The following is a 20,475-nucleotide window of genomic DNA, read 5'->3' as shown; positions in this document are numbered from 1 at the left end:
AAAATATCAAATTAAATACAATACTTTATAATTTCTTAATTTTAACCCTAATAGAATAGTCCCTCCAGTTCCATGTACTACGAAAACAAAAGAAACAACATTAAAAATCACCGGCCTCTAAATTATAACAAAAGATACAAAAATAGTACCAAGTTTGAAGTCGAGGCTGGGGGACGACAGTGGTGTTGGTCTTATCGTGAAGCTGAGCATCCATGGGAGTGGTGGAATGATCACTTGAAATGGAGCATAAAAGGAAGCCATTTGGTCTGGAGCGCGAAAGGGTGGAGATTTGGGTTGTCGAAGCGGAGCACAAAGGAAATGGGAGTGGGAAATCTAGTTTCGAGGAGGGTAGAGTAAGAGAGTTGAAGGTTTCCGCCATTAGCATATTTTGCCGAGAGAGAAGGGAATGGGTGTTGGCAGTTGCTTGTGCAGAGACGATGACTTGTGGTTAACGTTCTACAAAGCAAAGGAAGCATTATTAATCAATGTTGGTGTTAGTCCACGTAACCAAATTTGAAACTCTCACAAATCACTATATGCCCCCGCCTTATGTTGTTTACGTATTTATTTATTTATCGGGTAAATTATGTATTTAGTCAGCCACTTATTTTTATGATTTTGCTTTGATCATTTAATTTTCTTTTAAAATTATATTTAATGTTACGTTTTTGTTCCATTTTAATATTTTATTGTTAAAATTATTGATGTGATGATTTTTTATTTACTTTTTTAATGATGACATTGTATTACCTTATGATGACTAATCATCATCACCGTTAATTTTTTAACAATTGATTACCAAAACATAACATTAAATATAATTTTTGAAAAAAATAATTGGATGACATAAACAAAATCACTAGAATAGTTGGTGGCTAAATATATAGTTTACCCTTATTTTTATATGGCCTAATTGTATTTTTACACTCAAAACTTTAAAGAATATTTAAATTCTTAAACTTTTTAACCTTTTAACCTCTAAATTTTTAATTTTTTATTACATTAATTCGTTTGATGGAAAAGTAATAGATTTTGGATAATTAAAAAATTTCTTTTAATATAAATATTAAATTTTAATGTTAAATAATAATAACGAAACATATGTAAAGATACCAGCTAAGCTATTCAATTTCTTTTAATATAAATATTAAATTTTGGTGTCAGATAATTATAAAATTTTAATTAGATATAATTGAATCAAATATCTGAATAAAGATAAAAATCTTTTGAAATCATTTTTTTCGTAAAATTTAATTTTAAAATATCGTTAATCGGCAAAGGACTCTTCTTCACCTGATTTAATCAAGTGTTATAGATTTTTGTAGATGGTAGAAAATGAATTTAAAAATAAAAATTATTGTTTTAAAATAATGATAATTTATCTATTAATCAACCCTAATTAGCTCTCCTAAAACTATATAAATCCCTGAATTCTGATTTCCACACCCAAAACCCCTCTCGGAGCCTCTCAGCGAACAAATAGGCGCCGAAGAAAACAGAAGAAAGAGAGACAGAGAGAGAGAGGGATCAATTATCATTTTCATCATCTTCTTCGTTGCCGCCATGGACCAGCAATCCCAGCTATCCATCATCTTAGGATCCGAGCCGGCTGCATTCGAAACCTTAATCTCCCATTTGATGTCCTCCTCTAACGAACAACGTTCTCACGCCGAGGCTTTGTTCCACCTTTGCAAGCAATCTGATCCTGATGCCCTCTGCCTCCGCCTTGCCCACCTCCTCCAGGTCTGCGCTCAACCGCAGGCTCGTGCCATGGCCACTATTCTCCTCCGTAAGCTATTGACACGTGGCGATTCCTATATCTGGCCTCGTCTCAACATTTCCACTCAGTCCTCTCTAAAATCCGTACTTTTGTCTCAAATCCAAACTGAAACTACTCAAACTTTGTCTAAAAAGTTGTGTGATACAATCGCGGAGCTTGCTTCCAGTATTTTGCCAGAGAACGGGTGGCCTGAGCTGTTGCCGTTTATGTTTCAATGTGTCTCTTCCGATTCTCCTAGATTACAGGAGTCTGCTTTTCTGATATTTGCGCAGCTGAGTCAATATATTGGAGATGTGCTGGCTCCTTTTGTAAACGATCTGCATGCTGTCTTTTTGAAGTGCTTGAGTGAAAGTTCGAATGAGGATGTCAAAATCGCCGCCTTGGATGCTGTCATTAATTTTATTCAGTGTCTGGCCAACTCATCTGACCGTGATGGGTTTCAGGATCTTTTACCGGCAATGGTGAAGACGTTGACGGGGGCTCTTAACGGTAACGAGGCTACTGCTCAGGAGGCTTTGGAGTTGCTGATTGAATTGGCAGAGACTGAGCCCCAGTTTCTTAGGAGACAGCTCGTTGACGTGGTGGGCTCTATGCTGCAGATTGCAGAGAGCCAATCACTCGAGGAAGGTACTCGCCACTTGGCAATAGAATTTGTGATTACATTGACAGAAGCGAGGGAACGTGCTCCTGGGATGATGAGAAAGCTGCCGCAAGTTATTAGTAGGTTATTTGCAATTTTGATGAAAATGTTGCTGGATATTGAGGATGATGCAGCCTGGCATACTGCGGAAACTAAGGATGAGGATGCTGGTGAAACTAGCAATTATTCTGTCGGTCAGGAGTGCTTGGACCGCCTGCCAATGGCTTTAGGCGGAAATACAATTGTCCCTGTCGCATCAGAGCTGTTGCCAGCTTATTTGGCTGCTCCTGAGTGGCAAAAGCACCATGCTGCTTTGATTGCCCTTGCTCAGATTGCCGAGGGTTGTTCCAAGGTATAGTCTTGTTCTATGTACTTTGTGTGTACTAGTATTTGCTAATAAAATTATTATTACATCATATCCTGAAATGAACTAATAAAAATTACTTCCTTCATGATGCATAGTCCTAAGTAGGACTGTAAATGCATTATTAATGGAGTTTCTTGGTGTTTTCTATTTAATACTTGATCAATAGGGTGAAAGTTTGTTTAGTACCTGTCGATTCTAATAGTTTTAGCCATTTGGAGTATTTAGTTTATGTTTAAAGAAAAAAATGGGACCACATTGTGTCAAGAGTTTGGTTGCATTCCCTATTTTTCTTGCATTTTAATTTGTTGCTGGACTAGCAGGTTATGGTTAAAAATCTGGAACAAGTGGTTTCTATGGTCTTGAATTCTTTTCATGATTCCCACCCCCGTGTGAGGTGGGCAGCTATTAATGCAATTGGGCAGTTATCAACGGACTTGGGTCCAGACTTGCAGAACCAATATCACCAGAGAGTGTTGCCTGCATTAGCTGCTGCTATGGATGATTTCCAAAATCCTAGAGTACAGGTTAGTCACAAGTATATAATTTACTTTCAGGATGCTAGATTATGCTTCTGACCGTTGCTAAAGGTTTGTTTCATGCTATTTTCCCTCTGTTGCTTTACATAAAATAATTCGTTCATCTTATCTTTCTCTTTTATGTCTGTGTTTGCATCTGTGATGTAATTGATAACTTCCCCCCCCCCACTCCCATGTATATTCCCTCTTGTTTCTTTAATTTCTTGCTTGTAAAGTTGTCATGGCGTCTCTATGTGAATCCCTTTAGTAAAAAGTTATTTGAGTGGATATATTCTTATTTGTTTATATATTTTAATTGATGTTCTTATTCTCTTTTGTGTGACAAATTAGGAGTTTTATCATAATGTAAAGAATTTTCTGTACCTTATTTTCTGCCAGTTAGGTACTTGTATTTTCAAGGATTTATTGTTTATTTTGATATATGTCTCTGTGACTGAACAGGCCCATGCTGCTTCAGCCATGCTCAACTTCAGTGAGAACTGCACTCCGGAAATTTTAACACCTTACCTTGATGGAATAGTTAGCAAATTGCTTGTGCTTTTACAGGTGTGTTGGTTGGAATTATAATTGTTACATCAAGAATGCATGGATTAACTTAATGAGTCGAGGAATCTTTTTTTGTTGGTCTAAATACAAGTTATATAATGCAGAATGGGAAGCAAATGGTGCAAGAAGGTGCCTTGACTGCGTTGGCATCAGTTGCTGACTCATCTCAGGTATCAATTTTACCCAAAAGAACCTATATTGATTATTACTTCATATATTGTATCATGATGACTCAGTTTGACAATATGGGGGTTTGCAGGAGCACTTCCAAAAATATTATGATGCAGTTATGCCTTACCTGAAAGCTATTTTGGTCAATGCAACTGACAAATCTAACCGTATGCTTCGTGCCAAATCCATGGAGTGTATTAGTCTTGTTGGAATGGCTGTTGGAAAGGAAAAGTTCAGAAATGATGCTAAGGAGGTTGGTTAATGTGTAAAAAGACCATGTCCTGCATAAATTTGTTTTCGTTTCCTCTTCTAGTTATTTTCTTATATCTCTAAATTCATGGTGGTTGAGGTATTTGAGTTTAGTGATATCTTTAGTTAGGGAGTGAAATGGTGCAACGTGGAGCTAGTATCTTACCTTCACTGCCCTAAAAAAGCATTTCTTGTTTCTCAAAAGTATTTGGGTGTGCTAGATGTTAATTTGAGGGAGGTGTCCATTAGGTTGTTCTCTTATCGATTTTTTCCACTGATTATAGCAAATATGTAGTTAGTTAAGTCTAATGAAATATTCCGAGTTGAGAAAATTTGGTGGGAAGAATTGCGTTTCAGTTATTATTTTCAATATTCTAGATTGTCTTCATTATCAAGGTCTTAGGTTATTGTTCGATAAATATGGCGAGGTGATCGATTCTTTCATCCCTAGCAAAAGAAGCAAGGGAGGTAGCAGGTTCGGTTTTGTCCGATTTTCTAGAGTGGAGGACGCGAGGAGGGCTATCATCTGTGCCGATAGATCTTGGATTCAAGATAAAAAGGTTAGAGTTTTTATGGCTAGATTTCAACCTCGTGATGTTTTCTGGAGGAAAAAGTTTTCTGGATCAAATTTAGCTGTGATCAAGAGTAGAGAGGAGGATGTCAAAGAGGCGCCCATTATTGGTGTAGTTGATGAGGATAAGCTAATTACTCTTAGAGATAGTTTGGTTGGTTGGTGCAGAAAATTTATTAGAATGAAAGAGTTAGCTGCTGTCATGCACAAGGAAGGCATTTTAGGCCCGAAAATTATGAGGTTAAGTGGTTTAGCAATTCTGATCATTTATGAAGATGAAGAGAGTAGGGACAACGCTCTAAAAAATCAGATTGGAGCGTTGAATAAATGCTTTGACAAGGTGGAATTGTAGTCGGAAAACTTTCAGTGTAGCAGCCGACGGGCATGGTTATCGTGCAGAGGGATCCCACCACTTGTGTAGAGCCATTCTACTTTTAGAAGCATTGCGGATAAATGGGGAGCTCTTATCTCAATTGACGTAGGGACCTTATATCCTGGCTCTTTTGATAGGGCATGTTTTCAGATCATTACGAACTATAAAGTTCGTGTGGAAGAATCCTTTGTTTTGAAAGTCGGGGATCAATCTTTTACAGTATATGTGTCCGAGATAGATCCTTGCTTTAGCCCAGATTTCGTCTGAGAGGATTCGTCTGCATTGGATACGGCAGTTGCTTCCCCGCTTCCCACGGAGGGGGAGCTCGATGGTGTCTCGCCAGAAAAGTCTTTCGAGATAGCGGTTTGTGCTGGAACGTTTTCACGAGTTAATTCTGATTCCACTAATATTAAGGAAGTTCAGCTTGAAACTCGAGCGTCTAGTGATGGCACACATATTGGGGGTGGAACGTGTGGTTCAGGTGCCGAGGTAGCAGGAGATGGCCCTTGTTCCGAAGAGGTATGGGCCGTTAAAGCTGTGTCCTCGACAATCCAAAATGGGGTAGCTGCGCATGGGACTGATTGCCAGAAGAGTGGCACTTTCCCGACAGTTTGTAATGGGGCATATTCGCTTGGCCAGAGGAGTGGAGATCTTAATATTTTGGAGGGAGCTGGTGGGATACACGTGGCCTCAGGATTGGATGTGTGTGTTTCTAAAGTTGATAATGCGCAATACATGTTTCTTGATGTTAGTGGTAGGCGTTTATCTTCAAAAAGAAATGGTGGCTTACGGCAGACCAATTTATTATTCAATTCTAAAAGGTCCTTGGAGTCTCAGTTTGTGGATTCGGTTAGTGGGGCAGCTGTGTGGGAGCATGTCTATCAAAGTGGTGGGAATTTTCAGGCCTTGGAGAGTGCTAGTAGGGCGCACGTTGGGTCTAAAGATGTAATCAAAGGTAACGTGCAATTGCCAATTGTGTCGATCACGCCTACTATTGGAATTAAGGTAATGGTGGCACACGAGGAAGTGCTTGCTGGCCAGGGGATGGGGCTTTCGAAATCCGAGATAGTGGGGGTACACGAGGAAGTGCTGGTTCACGATAAGAGAGGGGCATAAGAAGATAGCAGGAAAATGTGTGAACCTGCACGTGCTTTTGAGGTTAATACTGGGCGCCAGAAACAAAGAATTTTGGAGGAGAGAAATGCAATTTTTAGTTCTCTCCGAAATTTTCAAGAAAAAATTTCGGCATATCAAAGGAAGCCTCGTTAAAGTCGAAGCAAGAGTTCTCAGAGGTAGGTCAAGGCAGTGGAAGTTGCGGAACTATCAGGTGACTTCTTTCTATTTTTCTATATGGAGTTGGTAGTTCGGCTGGCCTCTGTCGACAAGTCGAGCAAGAAGAGGCAGTAAGGCGGAAGCTGATTCTTGTACTCTTTTTGTGCGGATGTTCAGGGTTTTGTTTTTGATTTTGTCTTTTATGGATTGAGTCGGTTGTGTTATTCGGTCTCTGTTTTAGCTATTATGTTTGTGTGCTGGTCGTCGGGCTAAGTTCAGGTGTTAAGTCTGGTCAGTCATTCTTGTGACTGTTGTTGTAGCATAGATGGTTTCCGCTGTGTTAGTGTGGTTGTGTAGGGTTTTTTCGGTTGTTTATTTATGTTGGGGGTGGCGACCTGGTTGTATCTTTTGAATCTTATGGTTAATGAAATCTTAAGGCACTTTTTTCCTCCTTCCGCTGATTAAGGAGCTTCTTTACAAGATCCTTTAATCAAGAAGGAGGTTTTTAACGAGGCCTTCAATTCCTATAAAAAAAATGAAATATTGAATTTTCACACACACATGCACATTCCTCATATACTTGTTATGGGACCAAACTGATTTTTTAATTTATGATTGCCTTTTTGGTCTATGAGAATGCACAACTGCTGCCCTTGTTCTGGAATCAAACTTACTTTAATTTTATTGTTACCTTTTGTCTTGTTTTTCTCCTTCTTGCAAGGTAATGGAAGTGCTTATGTCATTGCAAGGATCCCAAATGGAAACAGACGACCCAACAACAAGTTACATGCTGCAAGTATGCCTATAATACAGAAAATGCTTAGACAATATCTTTCACATTTTGTTTGTCCTTGCTTATAATTGTATCACCTTTATTACAGGCTTGGGCCAGACTCTGCAAGTGTTTGGGACAAGATTTCCTCCCTTACATGAGTGTTGTGATGCCTCCCCTTCTCCAGTCTTCTCAACTGAAGCCAGATGTAACTATTACATCTACAGATTCAGATAATGATATCGATTACTCTGATGATGAAAGGTAATGTATTTTTAATGTTTTAACTAGTTGTGCCAGTAAGCAACATATATGTTGATACATGCATGTATATCTACTCCCCCCTTCTACTTCTCTATATGTTCCTGCCAAAATGGACAATCTGAGACACACAAACTCATGTTAGCATGTGCAGAGACACTTCATGGACACACAATATCCTAGCACCCAGTTGTTGTCTTATAGCAATAGGAATTTATTTTGCGCAATGTTATTTGGTACACCTCATGGACACAAAGAGTTCTGGCTTGGCTGTGTTCGTCGAGGTCTAGTGATTGACTTTGAGGAATGGGATGTTATTTTGCACTATGTTTTTTGGGGGTATCTAATGATTATGTCTGGCATTACATTCACAGTATGGAAACCATTATCCTTGGGGATAAAAGAATTGTGATCAAGACTAGTGTCCTGGAGGAAAAGGCAACAGCATGTAACATGCTTTGTTGCTATGCTGATGAGTTGAAGGAAGGATTTTTTCCGTGGATTGATCAGGTGTGTTTCAGTTCATTGTATTGGGTTATTATTCTAGACTTTATTGCAATATTATACTAACAAAAAGGTGGACATATGATGCAGGTTGCTCCAACTCTAGTTCCTCTTCTTAAATTTTATTTCCACGAAGAAGTTAGAAAAGCAGCTGTTTCAGGTAGAAGAGTATTACACATTTTCTCTTAAAATATTTTGCAAGTTTGTTAGGCTTTTATCAAATTGTCTTGGCCAATTTTTTTGTTTGTAGCCATGCCAGAGTTATTGTGTTCTGCAAAATTAGCTGTGGAGAAGGGAATAGCTCAAGGGCATGGTGAGACTTATATTAAGCAATTGTCTGATTATATTATTCCGGCTCTAGTGGAGGCATTACACAAGGTTCTTATTGTTTTTTAGGAGTATTCATGTTTTGAAGCTTGCTTTATTGGTCTGTTTTTTCCATAGATGAAAACTTAAATTACCTTATTCTTGCAGGAACCTGATATGGAGATATGTGCAAGCATGCTAGATGCGTTGAACGAATGTGTACAGGTTTGTGCTATTATTAAATGAAGTTAGTTTTGTATTGTCTATTCTGTTCACTGTTATCTGCTTGAAATAATTCTGCTTTGGATGAATTTTATTGGGCGACTGATGGTTAGAAGCAAAAAGTGTTGATAAATAAATTAAAACTAGAATGCTTACTTTAACTTAATATGCTGTTTTAGTATCAGCTAATAACTTGAACTAATGACTGAATTTTAACCTGTCGTGTCTGTTAAAAACTGAATCCTAGTATTGTCCTGGGCTGTTTCTGATCCCTTGTTTCCTTTTCTTTTGGTCGATATATGTGATTAAGCATTCGGAAAAGCATTTCAGGGCTCCATTCATGACCTTTTTCATTTAATTATTTTAGTTCACATGCATCAGTGTACCTTTGACAAATGTTCTGTGGTTTAATCTAATTCTCTTTGCTGTTGCCATTGCTTATAATATATATTAATTACCAAGTCTTAAATTCGAATGTCTTGAGAGTTCTTTTCTTTCAGATCTCTGGTCCTCTTCTAGATGAAAGTCAGGTTAGATCTATTGTGGATGAGGTCAAACAAGTAATTACAGCTAGTGCGAGCAGAAAATGTGAGAGAGCTGAAAGAGCCAAAGCTGAAGACTTTGATGCTGAGGAGGGAGAGTTAATTAAAGAGGAAAATGAACAAGAGGAAGAAGTTTTTGACCAAGTAAGTCTTAAAATAAAATCTATATTTGATACAGCACGTAAGTGCTGAGCAATATCTTTTACCTATCCTTTTCCCTTTGCAATCTGTTAAAACCTCCTATTTCTTGTCTTAACAAGCATTCTGCTTCCAGGTGGGTGAAATCTTGGGAACTTTGATCAAAACGTTTAAAGCCTCTTTCTTGCCTTTCTTTGATGACTTATCCCCATATCTTTCACCTATGTGGGTAAGTTCTGGGCAAGTATTTCTGTTTTAATATCAATTGTTTAGGAACATCCAGAATAAAAATGTTCTTTCCAGAAGTATGCTATCTCTCTCTGTCTCAACCCCCCCCCCTCTGTGTCTAAAACACAGGGAAAAGATAAGGCAGCCGAAGAAAGAAGAGTTGCAATTTGTATTTTTGATGATGTTGCGGAACATTGTCGTGAAGCAGCTTTAAAGTAAGCTGCCTACTTTATTATACTAATTACTATCATAGAGAATCGTTTGATGCAATTACTGTGATGTATTTGAAACAGATATTATGACTCGTATCTTCCTTTCTTGTTGGAGGCTTGCAATGATGAGAACCCAGATGTGCGACAGGTCTGTATTTTTCTTCTGGCATCCAATTCACCATATTGTTGAGATTGTAATCAATTTTATGATTTATGTTCAGGCAGCAGTATATGGACTTGGTGTTTGTGCGGAATTTGGTGGACCTGTATTTAAGCCACTTGTTGGAGGTAAATATTTGCATGATAGTCTATAAGGTGTTTATTTCTTGTAAGAATTAACATTATTTGTGACTTCTTCCAGAGGCTTTATCAAGGTTAAATGCTGTAATACGACATCCTAATGCTTTGCTACCTGAAAATGTTATGGCCAATGATAATGCTGTTTCTGCTTTAGGAAAAATATGCCTGTTCCACCGCGACAGTATTGATGCAACTCAGGTATGGCAGGCAATAAAATTAGCTTTCCAAGTTAATTATTTGATATGAAAGGAAAAATCTGTTCTGTGCATTAAAACAAATGCCAGATTTCTGAGCTATTGTGTTAAGTCCCCAAATTCATCTTGTTAACACAAATTCCATTTATTATTACTTTTAGATATTCTACTACTACAGATTGATTTTAGTACTGTATTTACAATGTAACTGGTTGCTTTTGTTTTCTTAATGACGGTTTGCCTTGAACATACATCCCTTTGTATTTTGTAGGTTGTTCCTGCATGGTTAAACTGCTTGCCAATAAAAGGTGATCTGTTTGAAGCCAAAGTTGTTCATGAACAACTTTGTTCAATGGTTGAGAGGTAAGATCAGCCTTTTATTATCTAATCGTACTGATCCCATTTATGAAGTTCATTTCCCCCGTCAATATGCTGTTACTGCCCATGATGTAACAATATATCTAATGTGCATTCAGATCGGACAATGAAGTTTTGGGTCCTGACCATCATTTCCTTCCTAAGATCGTTGCAGTATTTGCTGAGGTAAAAATTTCAAGTCACTTCATCAAAATTTTAAACTAAAGGCGATTCCTTATTTGAATTGCTTGTTCTGAACAAACAGCGCCACTAAAAATAAAAAGTTTATGTTGTGCTCGGTTCTTATTTATCTGGTAGTTTGGTTTTAGGGTGCCATTTGATGAACTATATGCTATTTTGTAGGTTTTATGTGATAAGGATCTAGCCACTGAACAAACCGCAAGCCGGATGGTGTATCTACTGAAGCAGCTTCAGCAGACTTTGCCACCAGCAGCATTGGCCTCAACTTGGTCATCTTTGCAGCCGCAACAACAGCTTGCTTTGCAGTCCATCCTCTCCACATAGTTCAAGTACATTGGCTTGACAGGCATCTCTTGCGTGTCGAAGCATATTTTATATACAAAATTCTTTTTCCGACATTTTTGCATTAAGTTCGATTCGCAAGGCAGCTAAAGAGGTTGGATCTGAGAGTGAAGAAGTCATAAGTGTGATTGAAATTAAATTTATTTTATTCTATTATAGAGTGTGCATAGTATAAGGTATCTATTTATGATAAGGGTATTGAGTCTAGAAAAAGAAGCGAGTCGTGATTTTGGTGTGGTTGGTGAAGTGCAATGTTCTTGAAGCAGTTTTGGTCTCTTCGTTTCAGTTTTACACAGATTTCCCGATTTGGATTTGTTATTCTTTCATTATATTGCAATTTTGATCATTAATAATATAATGGGTTATCGGTTTTCTCATATTTTAACGTTTGCTATTTACAAATAAATTATAAATTTAGCTCAATTTGGTTATTTATTTATTTATTTTTATATTGTTTAGATGAAGATTGAAAATTTATAGTATTTTAGTATGAATATTAGTTAGTTTTTTTACTTTTTATTTTATTTTGGAGATGATATAAATAGAAAAAATAATTGATGCCAGTTTAACGATATTACTTTTTCGTTATATGTGTTAAGTTTTTACTTAAAAAAATAAGAGTTAAAATGATAAAGTTAAGGGGGCAAAGGGTTCATTATTCCATTTTCTATATATGATGGAAAAGATGAAACCTAAATTGAAGGTTTAGCCTTAGATTATGCAAGTAATGGTTATACTATAAGATTTACTCATAGCATCGTCATTTCAGGAAAATATAATCATAGTATTGTCGTCGTGGTACTTAAAAGTTAAAATTTTTTTTTGCAAGGACGCGTCCTTGAGATTCGACTGTATTTTGGTGTTTCTTCCTCTTTGGATCCTTCCAAAGGGTAAATTCTGTTTTAGTGGGAGCCTAGGTTCTCCAAGTGTCATCCCATGACAAAATCTAAAATGATTTGGTCAACCCAACCTTGAGATTTCAGTCACTAACAATGGAACAAATAATAATACCCAACATGCAGACAACAATGAGAGACAACCCTCCCACCACTTCAAAACCCTCTCACCCTTCATATAAAAAACCAAACCTCCTTCTCTCCCCCAGAGTCCATTCTCTCCAATGGAACACCACCAAGCTCAAAGCCAGCCTAAGGCCAAATTGAAGGAGAGCTTTGCAGCTAGGAGGAACAAGTTTGTCGGTGTAAGGCAGAGGCCTTCTGGGAAATGGGTTGCCGAGATCAAAGACACCACGCAGAAGATAAGGATGTGGTTGGGGACGTTCGACACGGCCGAGGAAGCTGCTAGAGCTTATGATGAAGCCGCTTGCCTTCTCCGGGGTTCGAATACCCGGACCAATTTCGTGACTCATGTTCCGACTGATTCTCGTCTCTCATTGAAGATTAGGAATCTGCTTGATCATAAGAGGAGTTTAAGGCAAGGGGCTTGTAATAATAACACCAACTCCAACAAAATCACGATTAAAGCAAGTACTGTTGTTAGCCGTGATGGAAGTATCGGTAATGCCGCTAGCACTGGTAGCTCTGTGTCCCGCATCAAGGATGATGGTTTTATGTGTAATTCGATCCAGATGTTTGATGGCGTGTACAGGCCAGAGTTGAGCAATTTTCCCGGGGAACTTGAACCAGCCCCGTCACAATTCGGTCAAGTCTGGCCTATCGCAACAGGGTTTGATCAGATTCCAGTAGGACAAGGAATGGAGTTGCCACAAGATGCTGGTCTTTTGCCACAAGGAATTCACCAGGAGCTTCAGGAATTTGAACGCTTGAAGGTAGAAAGACAGATATCAGCAAATTTATATGCAATGAATGGGGTAAATGAGTACCTTCAGAGTGCATTTGATCCAAATGATGTTATCTGGGATCTTCCTACGCTTTGCCACTTGTTCTGCCAAAGCTGATTCTGTGTTTTTGCCATGAAAGAAAGTAACTTGAGGTTGTCTGTTCCTAGTGTTTGCTTTAGAAAGAATTTGAAACAACAATTTTCACTTTTTGAAATGAAAATTATTACTGTTTCAGTTATACACCAACTAAATATATCACACATTATACTCTTAGGAAATCACGAACTCCGTATATGAATCATAAAATGAATAGCGAACCCTCATAACTGTTGCCAACTCTAATCAGTTGACATCGGAACATATTTAATACCCGACTCTTTTTTCACTTATATCCGAGCATGAGTGCTAGATTCAAATATACGACTGTACTAAACGAGAAAACAGAATGATAGATTATAAGGCAATTCATTGCTCAAGAAACATAGACAGAACAAGAAGACAGAATGACAGATTATAAAGCAATTTATTGCTTGTGAAACATATTTCATAAAAAAGAGAACATTTATAACAAAATAGCATTTAACAGTTACACAACTATAAATATTACTTCATTGATAGCATTGAAGGCAACATTTGCAAGGAAAATAAACATTTAACACACAGGAAGATAACACATAAGGAGGGGCACCGGAAAGGGGGTAAGAATACCCTTGGACAATGAACCGATCTTCGAAGTAAATATCTTTGCATGAGAACATCAATAGTCTTCGGCATCCTCTTCATCATCGACACCTTCAGCACCAACTTCTTCGTAATCTTTTTCCAGAGCAGCCAGATCCTCACGGGCTTCAGAGAACTCACCTTCTTCCATGCCCTCACCAACATACCAATGCACAAAAGCTCTCTTTGCATACATGAGATCGAACTTGTGGTCGATGCGTGCAAACACCTCGGCCACTGCTGTGTTGTTGCTTATCATGCAAACAGCTCGCTGCACCTTAGCAAGATCACCTCCGGGTACAACAGTTGGGGGCTGATAGTTAATACCACATTTGAAGCCAGTCGGGCACCTGCACAGCCAAACAAAAATGCTTGTGTTAACCCCTTAGCATTCCGTAACCTCCTACAGAACAAAACATAGATATACGAAATTCTCTTACCAGTCAACGAACTGCACGGTCCTCTTCGTTTTGATAGTAGCAACAGCAGCATTAACATCCTTGGGGACAACATCTCCACGATACATGAGGCAGCATGCCATGTACTTCCCATGCCTAGGATCACACTTTGCCATCATGCTCGAGGGCTCAAACACAGAACTCGTGATCTCAGGAACCGATAATTGCTCGTGGTATGCTTTCGCGGCTGAGATAACAGGTGCATACGAGGAGAGCATGAAATGGATACGAGGGTATGGAACCAGATTGGTTTGAAACTCTGTAACGTCCACATTTATAGCTCCATCGAACCTTAAAGAAGTAGTCAAGGATGATATGATCTGAGATATCAAACGGTTCAAGTTGGTGTAAGTCGGCCTCTCAATATCAAGTGACCTGCGGCATATGTCGTAAATTGCTTCATTATCCAAGAGCACAGCCACATCGGTGTGCTCCAGAAGGGAATGAGTAGACAGAACACTGTTGTAAGGCTCCACAACCGCCGTCGACACCTGCAAATTATACAATTAACCATGCTCAAAACAAAATTTGCAATTACCAAAAAGATTCAGAGGCAAAAGCATCATCCATGAGTTACCTGAGGTGAAGGATAGATGGTAAACCCAAGCTTTGACTTCTTTCCATAATCTACCGATAAGCGCTCTAACAACAAAGACCCCAGACCAGAACCAGTTCCACCACCAACAGCACTGAACACCAGAAACCCTTGCAAGCCAGTGCAATTATCAGCTAACTTCCGAACCCGGTCAAGGCAGAGATCGACAATTTCCTTCCCAACTGCAAAACACAAAGCATCAGATTAAACCAATCAAAACGTTAAAGATTGCCAAAAGAAGCTAGGAAAATGGATTGAGATGGTGTTTAGTACTTGTATAGTGGCCTCTGGCAAAGTTATTAGCAGCATCTTCCTTGCCAGAAATAAGCTGCTCAGGGTGGAAAAGTTGGCGGTACGGCCCAGTCCTAACTTCATCGATCACAGTGGGTTCCAGATCCACAAACACAGCTCTAGGCACATGCTTACCTGAACCGGTTTCGCTGAAGAAAGTGTTGAAACCATCGTGTGCCACACCAACAGAGGTGTCACTGCAATCAAACGGGAAAAATCATAACTTTTTGTTAGAAAAAAATGGGCTTTCAATATTGATCACAAAAAGAGAACCTGGGCATCATCCCATCGGGTTGGATTTCATGTTCAAGACAGTAGAGTTCCCAGCATGAATTCCCGACCTGAATCCCGGCTTGGCCTATATGGATGCTTATAATCTCCCTCATCTTTCTCCTAATGGATTGGATGAACAAAGGCAAAGGATCTGAGATGAATCTTCTGATCTGATAGTAAAATTCTTGCGGGAAATCGAACGGGGACAAAGTACACTGCTGGATTGAAGTCAGAGAAGAAGATAACGAGTTTTTCTACTTTTTTTTGGGGGGGGGGGGGGCTTTTGGCGTTTTAAGTAATTGGAGTTGATGATATTTTGGAGTCCGACAGCCTTTAAGGGGGCCCATGCTTTCGGTAGCTGGCTGGCTACACCACTCACGACCACGACCATTGAGGCTTATTTAGATTTTAGACAACTAATCTTGAAAAATTAAAAAGAGAGAGAGAGAGTTTAAAAACTATAATTTTTATATTAAATCGTAATACACCTTTTTGAATATTTTAATTTTATCTTTAAATTAAGATTTTTATTTTAAAATTATTCTTAAACTTTTAAATATTTCATTTTCATTTCTAACTTACGACCCTCCTTTTAAATTAGTCCTTAAACTTTTTATAGATTTTAATTTCATCATAAATTCATCCAAATATGTGATTAGCTTCAACCATAATTTAGCCTAAAATTTTATTTTTTTTCAAATATATAATAATATAACTTGGCCTACCGATTTTATTAACAATGGATGTGATTAGTATTTACATATAGTTTGAGATGAAATTCGAATATTTAAAAAGTTTGGGGATCGATTTAGAATGAAGGACATAATTTGTGGATGATATTGAAACATTAAAAAGTCTGAGGACTAATTTAGAACAATAGTCATAGTTTGGGGATAAAATTGGAATGTTTAAAGGTTTAAGGGCTAATTTAAAATGAGGCTCATACTTTGAGGACATATGATGTAATTAATTCATAAAACAAATAAAAAGGAGTAGGGAAGTTGAAGAATTAATTATTCAAGGGGATGGAGTAAACATTATGATAAAACTAAAGTTGCCTTTATTTAGTGTCGATTTTAGGTAGAGTTGTGTGATGGAAGAGCTAAGAGATTGTATTTATAAGTGAAATTTGTGATGACCAGAGTTTTTAGAGGTTGCATTCCTAACTGAATTAAACTTATATTTGATTATTCACAAATTTTATATAAACTTACATAGATTTTGTATGTAACAAGGTCGATGAAGTTTTAATTTAATGAAAAAATGAGATAGAAAGCAATAAGTTTATTTATTAAAACATATACATACATATAAAATATATCGGGTGGAAACATCAATGCTCATGTGAAATTCTCAATTCTATTTACTTAATGAGAATTGATAAAGATTATAATCAAATATTAAACTTATTAAGCGGTTTTAATAATAAAAAGTATTATTTTATTTAGATATTTTTAATTTGAATAATTACATTTGCAAGATTTGTACAATATCAATGAATTAAAAAAAATTAAACATATAATATCTTATAAATATCCTACACTATTCAAAAAAATTATATTTAAATACTTAAAAAACCGATATGCAACTAATATATGATTATAGAAAACCTATATCACATAGATTTAAGTCCCTCACAAGTGCCTTTTTTTTCCCCTTCATTTGGTCATGTCCGGGCCAATAAGTCAGATATGTTCATATTTACTTTCTAATTCGAGTTTAATTGGTTAAGTTTATAACATTTTTCATTGTATGGTCATTGTGTGATTTGATTAGTTTTTTGTGTTAATGGTTGTAGGAAAATGTTCTTATTATGTATTTTAGTTTATGATTGTGGTTGTAAATTTTAATTGTAATTTGGATATATATTTTTAATATAACTAGTCGCTTTTATCTTGTCCAAAAGAAATATTTTTACTATGTCTTTTATCTTATTTTTTTATTTTATTTCATATATTTTGATTAAATAAGCCTACGCTTAAAAATTATTTTTATTTTTTGAATAAATTTATTAAAATTCAATTATTTGGTTATTTCTCATATGCTTGTATTAAATCCAACTATTCAAGTTTTCACTTTTTTTTAAGTTAGAAAAATGAGGTCAAAATATTTAATGATTGTAAATGAAAAATTGTAATGCAAATAAACGAGAAAGATTAAAAAGTAGAAGTAACGAGATAAATAATAAAAGTTTAGTAGATATATAGGAAAGGGTTGATATAATCTTGTAGTAAAAAGAGGCTCATAGCAGCCAAATACGTGGGAGTTGGTGATCAGCTATGTATAAGATGGAGGCTTGGGCAAGCCCTTGGCGATACCACGTAGTAGAGCGTTCTCGGGGATGTTGTACTCATCCCTCAGTGATCTTTCAGGGGAAAGAATGCTGGCGTAGAGCTGTTGGCTCAAATATGTCCTCCCCCATCTCTTAGACCTGATATTCCACATGCCTGCATTGTCAAACATTAAAAGGATGGGTGCCCATGACTTTGGGAACACCAATATGGTGTACCTGCTCACTGCATCAAGAAGATTATAGTTCGTCCTCTTCTCCGGGCTCTATGTCCCTGGCTCAACGGCCACTGCAAAGGACGAATATCCATCGATGTGGTAAGACTGGATTCTTTGCTCGTGGTTCTCAAAAATGATCTCCACAAAGTTACGGAATGTCATGTTTAGGACATTTGGTTGCATGCTGAGGTTTGTGGTGCTTTCTGGTTCATCCTTAATCACGTCGTATTTGAAAACCTTGTCCGCCACATTAAAGTATATGCCAACTTCAATGGGGTGGCTTAATCGGCTGTAACAAGGACCGTAAAACACTGCCTGATATGGACATCCAAGGTTGTTAGAAAAAAAAAACAGAAAAATAAGTAAAAACAAAAGGTTGTTAGTTTTTAAATGGACAAAAATTGGTAAATAAATTGAGTTGTAATAACTAAAAGAAAGAAAAAATGTTGAGAGTAATGTAAGGCAATTGAATAGGACGGTATTCTAAGTTAGAATAACAAACCAGCGAGATTGGATGGCCAAAAATAGAGATCGGGAGGGATCTTGGAGATGGGGCATCCCCAAATTATGCTATAAATTGTGAGAAACACAGGCAGAGGTAAGGCAGTGCGGAAGAAGCAAAGAATCTTCTTCCTCACAGTTTGCTAAGTAGGTACGTAGGTTTAATATTACAGGAAAGGGTTTGGTTCATTTATTATAATAACATAAATATTTATAAAGAGAGCCGAGCAGTCGATTACTGAAGAGAGATGGCTTCCGGGGTGATTCCTAAGCTTATTGTGTGCTTCTTAGTGGAAGCATTAATGCATGGCGTCAGCGGTGAAGACCCCTACTTGTACTTCACATGGAACGTCACCTACTGCACCATCTCTCCGTTGGGAGTTGCTCAGAAAGTTATTCTCATCAATGGTGAATTCCCAGGTCCTAATATTAACTCCACCACCAATAATAATGTTGTCGTCAATGTCTATAACCATCTTGATGAGCCCTTCCTCTTTACATGGTATGCTGTTTTCACATTACGCGCATTCTCCATATCTAACTGATTATATATCAATCATTGATTGTTTTTTAAATTTCAAACGTTTTAAATACATCGAAGGAGTGGAATCCAACAGAGGAAAAATTCATGGGAAGATGGAGTGCCAGGAACCAACTGTCCCATTCCCCCAGGAACCAACTTCACGTACAAGTACCAGGTGAAGGACCAGATTGGTAGCTACATCTACTATCCGTCCATGGGAATGCATAGGGCAGCTGGTGCTTTTGGTGGTCTTAGGATCCACAGTCGTGCGCTCATTCCTGTCCCTTATGATGAACCCGCCGATGATTATACCGTTCTCATTGGTGACTGGTATACCAAGAGCCACAAGGAACTAAGGGGCTTCTTAGACAGTGGTCGCCCTTTGGGCAGGCCTGATGGTGTCCTCATTAATGGTAAAGCTGGTAAAGTTGGAGTCAAACAGGAACCGTTGTTCACTATGGAGCCTGGCAAGACATACATGTACAGGGTCTGCAATGTTGGACTCAAGGCTTCCCTCAACTTTAGGATCCAAGGCCACAAGATGAAACTTGTGGAAATGGAGGGTTCCCACACCATTCAAAACGTGTATGATTCCTTGGATGTGCATATCGGACAGTGTTTTACGGTCCTCGTTACAGCCGACCAAGACCCTAAAGACTACTATATTGTAGCATCCACTCGATTTCTTAAGGAAGTGCAGACTGGCATTGCCACCATTAGCTACACCAACGGCAAGGGAGAAGCCTCACCTGAGCTTCCTCCCGCACCAGTTGGTTGGGCTTGGTCACTGAATCAGTTTCGCACCTTCCGATGGAATCTTACTGCCAGTGCTGCAAGGCCAAATCCTCAGGGATCCTACCATTACGGTGCTATTAACATCACTCGTACTATCAGGCTGGTTAACAGTGTTAGCAGAGCCAACGGCAAGCTCCGCTACGGCTTTAACGGTGTCTCGCATATCGACCCAACCACCCCATTGAAGTTGGCAGAATACTTTAATGTAGGTGACAAGGTTTTCAAATACGATGTGATTAAGGATGAACCAGAAAACACCACAGACCTCAGCGTGCAACCAAATGTCCTGAACATGACATTCCGTAACTTCGTGGAGATCATTTTTGAGAACCACGAGAAAAGCATCCAGTCGTACCACATCGATGGGTATTCGTTCTTTGCGGTGGCGGTTGAGCCAGGGACATGGAGTCCGCAGAACAGGATGAACTATAATCTTCTTGACGCAGTGAGCAGGCACACGATACAGGTGTTCCCAAAGTCATGGGCAGCCATCCTTTTAACGTTTGACAATGCAGGCATGTGGAATATCAGATCGGAGAGATGGGAGAGGACATACTTGGGACAACAGCTCTATGCCAGTATTTTGTCCCCAGAAAGATCCTTGAGGGATGAGTACAATATCCCCGAGAACGCTCTACTATGTGGAATCGTGAAGGGCTTGCCCAAGCCACCATCTTATACGTAGCTGATCAACAATTCCCATGTATTTGGCTGCTATGAGCCTCTCGTTTCTACATGATTATATAAACCCTTTCCTATATATCTACTAAGCTTTTATTATTTTTCTCTCGTTATTTCTAATTTTTAATCTATCTAATTTAACTTGCACTACGATCTTTTAGTAAGAATCATCAAATATTTCGAACGGTTAGAGAAAATTTAACTTATATGGTTAAAGTTAATACAAACTAAGAGATCATTAAATA

General features: G+C 38.0%; 4 protein-coding genes across 4 annotated transcripts; 3 read left to right on the top strand and 1 right to left on the bottom strand.

Moving 5' to 3' along the window:
- The first annotated feature begins 1,506 nt into the window (after positions 1–1,506).
- Positions 1,507–11,463, top strand: LOC120162180 (importin-5-like). Its single transcript, XM_039172356.1, has 20 exons — positions 1,507–2,772; positions 3,108–3,311; positions 3,765–3,869; positions 3,974–4,039; positions 4,129–4,293; positions 7,227–7,301; positions 7,387–7,541; positions 7,913–8,048; positions 8,133–8,202; positions 8,293–8,420; positions 8,517–8,573; positions 9,071–9,256; positions 9,387–9,479; positions 9,608–9,693; positions 9,772–9,838; positions 9,912–9,978; positions 10,052–10,188; positions 10,456–10,547; positions 10,661–10,727; positions 10,905–11,463. The coding sequence occupies exons 1-20, from the start codon at positions 1,564–1,566 to the stop codon at positions 11,064–11,066; spliced, it is 3,327 nt and encodes a 1,108-aa protein (XP_039028287.1). The 5' UTR covers positions 1,507–1,563; the 3' UTR covers positions 11,067–11,463.
- Positions 11,464–12,204: 741 nt separating this feature from the next.
- LOC120162334 (ethylene-responsive transcription factor ERN1-like) lies at positions 12,205–13,123 on the top strand. Its single transcript, XM_039172500.1, has one exon. It carries the CDS (start codon positions 12,205–12,207, stop codon positions 13,000–13,002), a length of 798 nt encoding a protein of 265 aa, XP_039028431.1. The 3' UTR covers positions 13,003–13,123.
- Positions 13,124–13,394: 271 nt separating this feature from the next.
- LOC120161995 (tubulin alpha-5 chain-like) lies at positions 13,395–15,335 on the bottom strand. The gene is made up of 5 exons (XM_039172192.1): positions 15,223–15,335; positions 14,932–15,146; positions 14,641–14,840; positions 14,046–14,554; positions 13,395–13,955 (listed from the first exon to the last, which is right to left on the bottom strand). The coding sequence occupies exons 1-5, from the start codon at positions 15,333–15,335 to the stop codon at positions 13,643–13,645; spliced, it is 1,350 nt and encodes a 449-aa protein (XP_039028123.1). The 3' UTR covers positions 13,395–13,642.
- Positions 15,336–18,418: 3,083 nt separating this feature from the next.
- LOC120161844 (L-ascorbate oxidase homolog) lies at positions 18,419–20,319 on the top strand. Its single transcript, XM_039172052.1, has 2 exons — positions 18,419–18,733; positions 18,833–20,319. The coding sequence occupies exons 1-2, from the start codon at positions 18,480–18,482 to the stop codon at positions 20,232–20,234; spliced, it is 1,656 nt and encodes a 551-aa protein (XP_039027983.1). The 5' UTR covers positions 18,419–18,479; the 3' UTR covers positions 20,235–20,319.
- The last annotated feature ends 156 nt before the right edge of the window (positions 20,320–20,475 follow it).

Source organism: Hibiscus syriacus, unplaced genomic scaffold (genome assembly GCF_006381635.1).
Source record: "Hibiscus syriacus cultivar Baekdansim isolate YM2019G1 unplaced genomic scaffold, ASM638163v2 tig00111402_pilon, whole genome shotgun sequence".
Lineage (NCBI taxonomy): Eukaryota > Viridiplantae > Streptophyta > Magnoliopsida > Malvales > Malvaceae > Hibiscus > Hibiscus syriacus.
The sequence above is the reverse complement of the archived record's forward strand: the minus strand, read 5'-3'. Positions and strand labels throughout refer to the sequence as shown.

Coding starts and splice junctions, on each gene's coding strand:
- LOC120162180 (XM_039172356.1), top strand. CDS start 1,564: ATGGACCAGCAATCCCAGCTATCCATCATCTTAGGATCCGAGCCGGCT. Junction 8,203..8,292: donor TAGAAAAGCAGCTGTTTCAG/GTAGAAGAGTAT, acceptor TTTTGTTTGTAG/CCATGCCAGAGTTATTGTGT. Junction 8,421..8,516: donor TAGTGGAGGCATTACACAAG/GTTCTTATTGTT, acceptor TTATTCTTGCAG/GAACCTGATATGGAGATATG.
- LOC120162334 (XM_039172500.1), top strand. CDS start 12,205: ATGGAACACCACCAAGCTCAAAGCCAGCCTAAGGCCAAATTGAAGGAG.
- LOC120161995 (XM_039172192.1), bottom strand. CDS start 15,335: ATGAGGGAGATTATAAGCATCCATATAGGCCAAGCCGGGATTCAGGTC. Junction 15,147..15,222: donor CCCGATGGGATGATGCCCAG/GTTCTCTTTTTG, acceptor GTTTGATTGCAG/TGACACCTCTGTTGGTGTGG. Junction 14,841..14,931: donor TGCCAGAGGCCACTATACAA/GTACTAAACACC, acceptor TGTGTTTTGCAG/TTGGGAAGGAAATTGTCGAT.
- LOC120161844 (XM_039172052.1), top strand. CDS start 18,480: ATGGCTTCCGGGGTGATTCCTAAGCTTATTGTGTGCTTCTTAGTGGAA. Junction 18,734..18,832: donor GAGCCCTTCCTCTTTACATG/GTATGCTGTTTT, acceptor AATACATCGAAG/GAGTGGAATCCAACAGAGGA.